This window comes from Falco biarmicus, chromosome 9, assembly GCF_023638135.1.
Source record: "Falco biarmicus isolate bFalBia1 chromosome 9, bFalBia1.pri, whole genome shotgun sequence".
Lineage (NCBI taxonomy): Eukaryota > Metazoa > Chordata > Aves > Falconiformes > Falconidae > Falco > Falco biarmicus.
The window spans coordinates 51606699-51619084 of record NC_079296.1 but is presented as its reverse complement, the minus strand read 5'-3'; the positions used below and the strand labels follow the sequence as shown (position 1 = coordinate 51619084).

The window sequence follows — 12386 nt, the reverse complement described above, 5'->3', positions numbered from 1 at the left end:
TTAACTTAATTTCACATAAGGTTCAGAGAAAAAAAAATTAGGAATATTTTGGTGAGTTTCATATGAGTTTAGTATACATCATGTAACCAAACCCAAATATTTTGAAGTAGCATTTAGTAATATTTAATAACATTAGTCTAAACTAAGCATAATTCCAGTATTATACCTCTCCAGCCTCATTCCTGTTCAGTAGAGAAAAGTTGATTTTAGTGGTTACATGCATCAGGCGTGCAACACTACGGCTAGCCTTCCTGGAGAGTCTTCTGTAGGTAACACAGCATTAAGATAGATTTTTATAATGTATTTGAATAAGTAAAATTTGGAACATTTGAGTGTAAATACTGAATTGCGACAAAGGTCTGTCCTATCAGATTAAAGGAGTGTTGGTCTTAATTGAAGTGTTTGTGGAGTCATCTGACACATTTGATTCATAATAATACTATCTGTGTATTTTTATTCATTGTTATTTTAGCTAAGCAGACATGGAAATTCTTTTCCAGACCCAATAGGTAGAGATAGATGTAGTCTGCCTCTAGCCTGCTCACACTGGAGCCTATTCTTTCAGCAAACCTATTATTTACTAAATTTATCCATATTTTTAATTGTGTTTCTCTTGCCATCTGCTCTGAATTTTTTTACCTACTGCATTTAATCTGATTTAAAAAACAAACAAACAAAAAACAACAACTTTTAATCTGGTATTAAATTCTGGGCAATGACAGTTGACAGAAATACTGATGTCTACTTACTTGTAAATAGAAAGGGGGTAAAGTGCATACTGCTAACAGCTTAATATCCAGCTTTGTAATAATTTTCCTGGTGGTGCACAAATGTGTAGATTTTTTTTCTGGCCCTGTGCAGGGTTGCGATGAACTGCCTGTTAAATGCGTCAGAAAAATGTGGGTCAGTTATGAACTCCAGGGGCTAGAGCCAGCCTCTGAGCAGGGATGAGTTCACGGCCACACATGGGGTGATCTGTAGTCTTTTGCCAGCCCTGTAGTTTTGCCAGAGCATTTACAGCTAAAAAATGAGCCTTTAGGGATAAATTCAAGAAACTTGGACAGTGTTATGTTTTGTCTTTGGGTTAAGGTGCCAACGGATCCCATAGTAAGGGAGAACTGAATAAAGAGCTTCTCAGAACACCCTTGCTAAAAATGCCTGAGTCCTGAGAAAGAGAAAATCTGGACCTTGATCATTGCCCCAGGCAGGGTTAAACTGGCTGAAAGAAAAACCTGAGCAAGCTGGTGTGCAAGAACTAACCCAATCAGGTGTGCTACTTGCACACAATTTCACACTTGCATTCAGAGACTGCAATATCAGGCAGTTGATATTGCTGTTGTGCTAATGCTGTCTGTTTGCAAACATGTGTTTTATTTTACCAACCCCTAAATTAAAATCCTGTTCCTTTAAACGGAGCCTAGCTAGTCTGATCTTTTCCCAAACATAATCCTTTTATGCAAACCATCTTTAATTTTTGCGACGTGCTGCATCGCAAGAGACCCAAGGCTAGTGATAGTAAAGCTGTCAGTTCTCATCAGTGCTAAAAACCCCAACCCCCTCTTCATACAAGAGATATATATAGGATTGCATATTTGAATATGCGCTTTCATTCCACAGTGGGTTTTCCCAGGACAGAGTGCAAAATGCTAGTGTTTCACCTTTTCCAATCCAGAGTTAAACATACTTGCTAATATTAATACTTAAAAAGAAGTCTAATAGCATCCTTATGTACGTATGGGCAATCTGAGATTGTTTGTGGGGAAAAAAAAAGAAGAAAACAGAAAGTCCTGATTGATCAAGGTGTTAAAATACATCTTGCTTTGTGCCTGAGGCGTTCAGTTGATTACAGGAGCTCTGTTCATGTGTTTACCGGTAAGCAAGTGGTTAAGTACCCTGATGAATTATACCTTGTAGGAAAACTAGTGTAATAAACTCAATGTAAGATTTTAGAGAAGGGCATATTTACTTAGATCTCTAAGTGAGTTGACATGATGCATTCACAGACTTTGCATACTGAATAGCACCAAATGATGTGTCCAGGTGGTCTTGATTTGTTAGCTGGAATTAGTTTGGGGAAGGTCTTTTAGGAATCACCCACTGCTACAAGACGGCCCCGTGCCTCAGGATCTTCCTGAGTGCAACTGACAAAAATCTTAAGCCAGATTGAGGCCCGTTGTCCTCTTTTCATCTTTTGCAAAACATGTTGGAGGTGTATTTTCCTGTAGATTCAGCAGGATGAGGAGGGGTACGTGTGGTGGGGAACAGCCTCACTGACACCCCCCTGGTGGGAGGACGCAGGGCTGGTGCCCGTGGTGTCAGCTTATCTGTGTGCAGGCACTTCTATATTCTCACAAACACCACTTTCCTCCAGGAGAAAGGGCCACCATTCTGAAAACCATCTCTTTTCCTACCAGGAGCCGATGGTGATTACTGGCGTCTTCTCAACCCAGGGGAATACATGGTGAGTGTGAAGGCGGAGGGCTACACCGCTGCCACCAAGACCTGCGAAGTCGGCTATGACATGGGAGCTACCCAGTGCGACTTCACCATCTCCAAAACCAACCTGGCGAGAATCAAGGAGATCATGAAGAAGTTCGGGAAGCAGCCGATCAGCCTGTCCATGCGGCGGCTCCGGCAGAGGGCTCGGCAGTGGCGGCAGCAGCGATAGACCTCAGCCCAGCAGCCCGCGGTGCCCTCGAGCTCTGCTTCTATCAGCCTGGCTGTAGTCGTAGTGAGAGTTACATAGCCCATCTCTGCATACATTATTTCTCTGCACGAGGCCTTTCTGTTAGTGGAGCTGGATGAGTAGTGGGGTATTTTTTGTTTTTTTTTTGTTGGGTGAAAAATCAGAAACAAAATTCAAGTTGAACCAAAACAGGCTCCAGTGCGGGGGAGAGGCAGGAAGAATGTAGAAAGATGTTTTGAGTTAACCTGGAATGAAATTTTTTCCTTGTTGGGTTATTTAATCCTTTGTAAATCTGTTTTCTTTAAAAATAGAAAATAGAACAGGAAAAAAAAGAAGATACTTATAAAGGAGAAGTGTTGTTTTGAATGAAAAACTGAAAAATATTGTTTCTAAAGTATAAAATCAGTATATTTTTGCAATTCCAAAAAGTTTTAACACTCTACATTTTATTCTTAAAATAAAGAGGAGGAAGGCTGAGAGGGGACAACTTCTGTTGAATATCATTAAAACTCGTGTCAAAATTTCAGTCCCCTTTCCCTGAAATTCCACCTTTTGGCAAGCACCATGATACGTGGGGAAAAATCCTGAAGTGAATAACCCACCGTAGCTTTCCTGTTTGGGTTGTTTATGTTTAAGGATGTCTTGTGATTCCAGAATTTAATGCCAGGAGTGTTTTCTCCTCTTGCTTTTTAAGGATGCGTTTTAACTCCGTGAACTAAACCTAACGGAAAGGGCACAGGATAAGGACCACTTCAGCACTGTGGCATGGCACCCCTTTTCTAACCTGGAGAAGGACTTGAAACAAAGCTTTTCTTGTGGATGCAGCCAGTTGTGCCATGTGTTTGAAAGGAGAGCCTTGGTCACTGATACGTGCATAGTTTGCAAATCCACTGATACCATCGTTTTTCTTGATTTTTGGCCTGCCTGTAAGTGTCTTTTGTGCTCGTGCACACCTTGTGCCACTATCTTCTACGACATGCAAGGGATTCTGTGTTTCTCTGCATGGTCCGCTCATCTTGCCACTGCAGCTGCTGCTGCTTTTTTGGCCTTATGACTCTATGGGAGCAGGATTTGTTCTTTGTTATTGGCTTTTAAGTAATAAAATTGTACAGCAGAATAGAATTGAGGCTCAGGAAGGATGCGGATCAGATCTAGGAAAGAATGAGCTAAATAAACACTGGACAAAGTATTAGGTGGTGAACATCAACTTTGCTCTGTTGGTTTCAGTCTTATGACCTTAATTACACCAAATGAAGGGCCAGCTGCATGATATTAGCCAGTCAAAAGTCTGTGGCTAAATAAACATCTCTTAATATGCTTGGTAGAAAGACTGCAACATACACCTCCAAATAAAATTCTGTTATAAACATTTTAATTGCTATTGCAGTTTTTGCCTATATAAAATTATCCTTGAAAAGACATTCATCAAAGTGTCATTCAAAACTGAGGAAAAATAAAGTGCAAGTAGAAACCTTACTGTAAAAATGTCATATATCACCTGCATTAAATCATTTTTTCTTGTCAACGAATCTTGTAAACAGGTAAAAGGCAGAAGATTGCAGAATGAACAACATAGAACCTTGCATAACAAAGTCACATTCTTAAATTTCTTAGACAATTCCAGTCCATGCTTGTTCTACAATACCATTAAATAATAGCAATTTATTTGGCAGCAAGGGCTCAAAGGCAATAGAAGAGCATGTACATAGGTTTCTGTAACTGTAATTATGGAACTCCAGCTCCCAGTCAGCATAATTTAAATTAAGTAATAGAGTTAAATAATCCAATCAGTACCTTAGCATTTGGAATTCTATTTTACTTATTTTACTCTGTTTACCACCCTTACAGCATTCTATATGCCATATATTTTTGTATAGCAAATATAACAGCAACTTGTCAAGATGGGATTTTTTTTTTTTTTTTTTTTTTGGCAGCTGAGAAGGCATTAATGATGTCTTTGTGCAGGTAATGGTGTGAAATCATTTTGGAATGTGGAGTAATGACAGCAGACAATCCGTTAGCAATTTAATTTGTCTTGTTCTTTGGCTTATGCAGATTTTGTTGCCACCACAATAGATCAGGGCCATACATGGGGTTTTGTGAACGGATGGAGTTTCTTAGGTGGCTTCTCTCTGGAGTCCCACAAAGGCTACGTAGTCATCTTGCTGGGGGTGGCTGGCATGGACAGGCAAACGAGGAACTAACCAGCCAAATTTAAATCACTCTGATAATCAGACTGAGGGTAGAATCTACTGTCTTAGTCCTGGCAAGTCAGTTCTATCTTGAAATAATGTTTCAGGCTGGTTTGAGATTTCCTTTACAAACCTAGAGGTCCCTAAGCTTTGTTCTCAGGTATGAGTTATCTCAACGAGAGGTTGTTTTTTTATTTGATAGCAAGAAGTGGATTTGATGGGAAATTCTTCAACGTCTATTAGCTAAAATTAGATGGACTTTGATTGCTGGAGACCTCGGTAACATCAGATGCTGAAGACAGTGGCCTTGGTTCTCTTTACTGGCTGTGAATAGTGCTTGCACGTACCTGGGCACAACAGGACTATGACTAATGCAAGTGACCTTACTCCATTTTAGTCCAGGCATTGTTAAATAAATGGCCTACTAGCTGTCAAGTTTGCTTGTCTGTGCAATTATTTTTTTGATTTTCCTGTACCTTTACACTGAAAAACACTCAAATTCAAAGGAAATTTACTAGGAGCTCCAGATGTGTGAATATCTTCTGCTGAGATAAAATGGTTATGCCTGCCCTGAATATATTATTACTGATGTGTGCCCTATTTACTGCTACAGTTATGCACTTGGGAGTTTGAATGTTCATTTTCTTTTAAATACATAGCACTGCTATTTAACATTTAGAGAGATCCAAACCACAAACCAATAAATCTGAATACCAGTGTTTTCTATCTATCTACCTTTTCCATGTCTTTAGAGTAGGTAATTTTTTCTAGATTCTGTGCTTTTAATCTCTTTTCCTTTTAGTGTTGTAGGAAACAGGTAACCCTGCAGAAATGATAGGAAATAAAACTTGAGGATGGATATGATTTTATAATTACAGATCTATTTTAACAACTAATTACATGAGAACTTTGTTAACTTTGATCATCCCTGATATAAAACAAAAAAATACAATCTCTTCCAAGTAATAAGACAATCAGCAGCACAATCTCACCCATACAGTAAAGGTTAAATAAAGAAAAGGTTAAAACAGGACATATTCCACTCTCCTTGATAATACCAGTCATCAGTCATCTGCTCCCATGCAGAGCTCTGACAATCATAAAATCCAGTGGGAGCTGGCTCTGGACTATCTATGTCATGCTATCTAGCTATTCATTCTTTATCTATTTAGTTATCATAATTTTTATCACCCTTTATCAGTTTTTCTCATCCATCTTAGTAACTACAAGTAGGCTAACCTCTCAGACGGTTTGTGGTATCTGCACATCAGCTTGGGAATGCTGAAGCCAACAAAACTGTACCTCCTAAAACTTGTATCTGCTTACACACGTTGGTATAAGTGTCATGAATCTTGGCAATCTGTAACTCAAATTTAATCTGCTGGCATCAGAAGGCTCTTAGGGGTATGTGAGTATTGCTTTTACCAGGAGGCTGAGCTCTGTGTGGGTAAAACACACTGATAAAAATGAATGTAAATGAAGTATTGGCTATGCTGGTGAAGAAATGCCATTTTTCATCAGATATTTGAAGTCTGTCACGTATTTTCAACTTGGGCCACCAGCTGCTTTTCTTTCTTTTATGTGTGTATAGTTATGGGGTTTTTCCCTCTAATTTCAGCTCGTTATTTTCAGGGAATTTGGGACAACTTCCCAAAGTGTGGATTTCGGAAGTCACTGGCAGAGTTATACAGCCTAATTTACTTGCCTCTTTTATCATGCTGTGGTAGGTGGTTGACCTTTTAGAGAAACATCAGAACAGAGATGAGTTAACCTGACATAGAATACAAGTGGTTTCACACCAGCAACTTCTACTACTTAACCTTTAAAAATTGGCATATAATATATTTGCTATTGGTCTGAAAACGTCTGAGTTCGGAGGCAAAAGTGCCTTTGCACCGTTTATCTTTGTAATCAGTCTCTGTGTGAATTTAGTCAGGTTACAGCCATAAGCCTCAGGGAGGGGGTACAGACGCACAGACAAGATGTACACATTGCGGTAGCATCACCTCCTGCTGCAGTACGCTGCCATGCCGGCATGGGAACCCCGCGGGACAAACAGCTCTGTGTGCACCCACCAACTACCCAGCAGGAGCCCACAGAAGCTCTATTTCATGCTCGCTAAGAGGATACAGCCTTTCAAACATCCTTCGCTTTTCTCACGGGAACAGTTGCTTACACGGAGAGAGGGTCGGTGATTTTTACAGTTGATTTCATGGATAATTTTAGTACCACTTTCACCTGTGTTACTTTGTGCTGTTGTAGCCCTAAGCAGTTTTCTCAGTCCTCTCCGGTCCTTAATAAACAGCTATGAATACTTTTGGCTTCAGGTGATTAACTTATAGAACTTTTAGGTTTCTATCCTGGTATTTCATTAATTTTCTGACTTTAAATCACATCTATATACTTAGTCTAATGTGCTTACTAGTCTTTCTTTTTGAAGGTCATTTAGCTTGCAATGACATCTTTTTATTTCAATGATGCTATAATATGATTTTTTAACAGCAAAATTTGTTTTAAAAAGCTATCTCGGTGAATACAATCTTATACCTGGAACAGTGAGTCACTAAATAACCATTCTCTGCCATCTTCCACTGATCCAATCCCTATTTCACAGCACACATAGCCAGTTTATATCTAGGTGAGACTTACAAACCCACCAAGTCCACGTGCAGATTTGCAGGACAAATTATTGATCAGCTGCTGTGGTGGCTTCTCTGTCCTCTTAACCTGACAAGATAGTTTTATTTTGATGGAGTTGTGTATTACTGCTACACATGAACTTTTTAAACAGCACTCTCTTGCTCATTATCCTGCTTATTAGGCAGAAAAATGATGTTTTCCCACCTTTCATAATTTTCAGAGGGGCTGTATTGACTGGACAATTTTTGGTATAACACTCCAAGTCATAACTACCTGAAATGAAGGCATTTATCAGTAAAAAATGCCAAGAATGGGACTTTGGAAAACCTGTGAAAAAAGTTTAGGCAGCGAACATAGAGGTACTTTATAGCTGTGTTTTTACATACTTAATCTGCCTTTTCAGTTACATGAGTGCCTTTAATCTTCTGCTCTAGTGCCAGGCTCAGAGAGGTTAAGTCCATCTTCCCCTCCCCTGTGTCTGGTGGTTTGCACAGCTGGATTAAACAATACCCCACACAGTTTTCTGCTCAGGCTGCTTTGCTTGGCTCTTTACTAAACTGATGTTCGGAGACCTTTCAAGCATTTCTCTCTCCCTACTAGCCAGGCTCCCAGGTGAAGGTCAGTGCAGCACGGCTGGAGTGCCAGCATCGCATCTGGAGACAGCACTTGGGCTCTCAAGGTACATCAGCAGTTCTGAAAGTAGGGCTTTTTCAGCAAAATACTGCAAAGGACCATCACCTTGCTCTGCAAATGCCGACCCTTTTAGCTTAATACTGTTTTAAGAGAAGGTGTGGGCAGTTTAGAAAGCTCTATTTTCCTGATCAGGAACACAGGTAAAGAAGCAGCTGACGGACTGATAAACGATGAATGTTAAATAAATAAATAAATAAAATTAAATGATAGCTTGATACGAAATCCTTTGCGTTCAGATTTTATTTCTGCATGACTTTATGGAGAAGTTATAAATGTCTTTAAATTTGTCTTGCAACATGTATGAATTCCATAAGAAAATGCATACTTTTCCTTAGTGGCTTAAATAATAAATCATCCTGTCCTTCGCTCCATACCGAGGAATTGCCACATCCAGTGTAGATGGGGGCTGAAGGCAGCTGAAAGATACTGCCTTACAGGGTAAAGCATCAGTGTGCACAGCAGGTTTTGTGGCCAGAAAAAGGTATAAGGAATAGGTTGTACAGAGATCTAAAGAAATATATTGAGACCCAGGATGTAGCCTCAAGCATGCCAGCTGGATAAGGCCCATATGGACAGAGCTCAGCCAGGCTTGTGATAAAAATATATATACAGAATGGGTTTTTCCATGAAAATGAGATGCAACGCCCCCCCCCCCAAACAACAACAAACCCCCCCAAAAACAACAACATAAAATACTTTGCTGTTTGCAAGCAAAAAACCTCCTCTGAATGTTTTAAATAATATTTAAGAATAGTAATACTAAATCATAATTATGAACAGAAAGCTTTCTCTTTTCTTTTGAATTCTTTTCCATTCCAAATATGTACTCTATATTCCAAAACAACTGATGTTGTTTAGAGAAAGCAGTTAGTAACAATTCCACCTATTATTATATGAAGTAATATCAACCACCTGATATTTTAATTATTCTAGTCATTAACTCTCACTTAATCTGCAGCAGCTGCTTTCTAGAATTCAATGCACCTCTTACATCAGCAGCACAATCATTCCTATTAACTCTGTAGTATCCCAACAGCAACAAAAAAAGGGCATTCAGAGTAAACCATCATTTAAAGATTTGACAAAATTCAGCCAGCTTTATTGTCAGCAAGCAAAAATATGTAAAAATATGAAAAATGGATATACTTTTTGTGGTTTAGATGTGACAGAAATTCAATACCTGGGTTAATAAGGGTCAACGACAGCATAAGCTCCCTTGAATAGACCAGGGGGATTTAAACTTGAGATCTATTTCTTACCACAAGGATCTGGGTCTGGTTACATGGCTTCAGTATAAAAGGCATTAAAATTGCATTCCTGTTTATCATAGTTGTGTGAGCCCTGTGGCTCACAGGTGAAGGGGTTCATTCACTTGGTTGTCTCCTAGTGGCATGCCCCAGCCCTGCCCCAGCTCCTTAATCAGCTCCTGGTGACTCTAAGGTTGGATCAGGCTCCCACAAGCAGAACTGACAGCTTCATAGTATGATCTACTTTGATCTGCCTAAATACAAAAGTCTATTTTTCTATATTTGGCTAACGAATGGTATCTAGAGCCACTGTAATGAACATAACGGTTCCTGGTAGTATTTCAGCCCCCTATGGTTGCACTGAAGGACCACGACCATCAGCTCCACAGCTCCACCGAAACCAAAGTGTAAGCCCTTAAATCTACTTATTCAGTTTAATTCTAGATGGTTTTGCTATTGTCTGTTACTATATTGTCATTTTTAAATGCTAAAACAAGTTCCTTCAGTGTTAGAACTTTGAGAGTTACTCTTCTGGGATGTACAGTACCTGGTTTTACCGAAATTTCACAGCAGTGCTTCCTTGTATATATATTATACCATATATTTTATACCACTTTTGCCCTAAGAAGGTCATCAAGGATCAGTTTAATGACTTTGAGTCACTGTAAATTTGACTACTGATGGTACTATATCGTCAATAACCATGCCACCTTCAGCACTGTGGTGTGCAGAACATACATGATTTGGAGAAAATCCAGCATTATAAAATTAGTTTCTCATAATTAAAGTGTTCATAGAAATGAATTGATGAATTTCCATCTTGGCTTTGGAAGCAATTTATCATTCCTAAAGCAGTATGAGTCTCCAGAGAGTACTTTTCAGATTACCACATTCTTTAGATGTATTATTAATACCTTGACTGCTGGATGATTTGCTGTTAGCGGGCTAAAAATCAAATGTAGTAAGTGCATGTGGACGATGGGGTTTCACCCTGTCGCTTGCTTGGTGGCTTGCTGGTACTAACTCTTGGGACAATAACCAAGAGCAAATTTTCCCCACTTTTGAAAATGCACGATAAATGCTGATTGAGAAGAAATACTACGGACCAGATCTGCACAAAATACAAGTTCCATAGAGCTTCCCTGGAACTCATCCTTGCAGGAAACTTGTTAGCTTCTTAGGGCTGGTGTTTGGGAAATGAGAACAGAAGAAACATGAGGTTGGGGCGGGAGAAAGATAACTACTTTTTCAGAGACAAACTGAAACATGGAAGAGACAATTCAAGTTGAAATCTTCTAATCTGCTGTTTGTCCTGAATGATCTTCCATGAAATTGCCTTTTCCTGAATTTTCAAATAGTCCTTGTTTTTGAAGCAGTCAGTGAGACGACCAACAAAGAAAAGCTCAGACGGTGGCATTTCAAGATTTCCAGTCCAAGAGAGTTCAGAAGCAGATTTTGGCATATTATTTTCCACCAAATATTGATCACTGTAGTTTTTCAAATAAAAGAAAATGTCTGTGAAATTCGGGATCTGGCAGGAAGGAGAAGACTGAGTGTTTTTCACATCAAGGGAACTGGAAGAGAGCTGGTAAAAGCTCAGGGTAGGAAATAGGATGATCACAGAAGCATTCCTTTGATGAGTTCATGATCTGACATGAATTTCACGTTTGGTGCAAAGGAGGAAATGGTGTTACATCTTTTTCACAGCAGGAGCATGGACAGTCAGTGGAGCAAGTGTGACATAAGCCAAGCCAGGGCTCTGTTTACCTCCAGTTTTCCAGAGTATTTGTCCTATACCAGGCGCAGGCACAGCTCCACATCATCACTGTCCCATCGCAAGAGAATCCGGAGAGAGGTGTTGAGTTTCTAAATAGATACTATAAAAATATCATGAACTGCTGAGGATGTTGAAATTATCCATTTCCAATTTAAAATCAAATAAATGTCTGTTAATAGAAGGAAAAAAAAAACAAAACAAAAAAAGCCAAAACTCCAGAGGGGGAGTAAGAAGTTAGTTTAGGATGTTAAATATGATAGACTAGAAATGTGTCTCGGTGACCCACAAAAATACCAGTGTTTGTGTTTATGTGCATTATGTGGGCATGTTGTATACACTTTGTAAATTTACTTTCAGTAGACAGAAGCAATTATGAGGACAGGCAGCCCTCAGGGGGCATTGACACTGCAGAGCTGCCAATTGTTTGACATTAGAAAAGCCAAACTGTACGAATGCAGCCTTATTATAGTAACAATCAGAGCAGAGTGTAGGAGGCTGTAGTTTTTATCAGCTTTCCTGATTACATCTCATTTAATTTGTTGTGGTGATGAAGCTGCAGCCTAAGAACTAAAGATGTAAAATAATGATTTTAACACACACACACCGCCCGCCCCTCCAAAAAAAAGCAAAAAAAAAGAAAGAAAAAGGGGGAAAAAAACACCAACCCAACAAACAAAAGCCTAAACACCCTGCTGAAGAAAACCCCAAAGTCTCCTCCTGTGGCTTCTGTATCTGAAAATGTTACCTTGAAATACGAACTTGGGCATGTTTTTATATGTCAGGCTGTAAAGAGGCTTTAGAGAGGAAACAAGAACAGATTCCCATCTGTCGAAGCCATACAAAACCTACTGAATCAAGATAAAATTGCCCAGCCATTTTGTCGCTGTATTTGATAGACTTCCTTATCAGTAATTCAAAGACCAGGGTCGTGGTTTGCCAAGAGTTAATTTTTATCTGATTCCTACCGTGAAAGTATGATAATTTTCTACATCCAGATTTGTGACCCATCCACATTTGAATGTTTATAAAAGGTTCAGCACATTGTGGGTGCTGCTGTAAACAAAATACTAATAAATATGTGTCATCTGAGCTCTGGTAAAATGCTGCCAGCACATGTATTTATACAGATCTCCCTGGAAGAATCTCAGCTT

General features: G+C 39.3%; 1 protein-coding gene across 1 annotated transcript in view; it reads left to right on the top strand.

Moving 5' to 3' along the window:
• The window catches only part of CPXM2 (carboxypeptidase X, M14 family member 2), a 79210-nt gene extending 73897 nt beyond the window's left edge, over positions 1 to 5313 (top strand). The window contains exon 13 of the mRNA XM_056351975.1: positions 2415 to 5313. Coding sequence (XP_056207950.1) covers positions 2415 to 2668 — 254 coding nt within the window. The 3' untranslated portion in view covers positions 2669 to 5313. The remainder of the gene's footprint in view (positions 1 to 2414) is intronic.
• The last annotated feature ends 7073 nt before the right edge of the window (positions 5314 to 12386 follow it).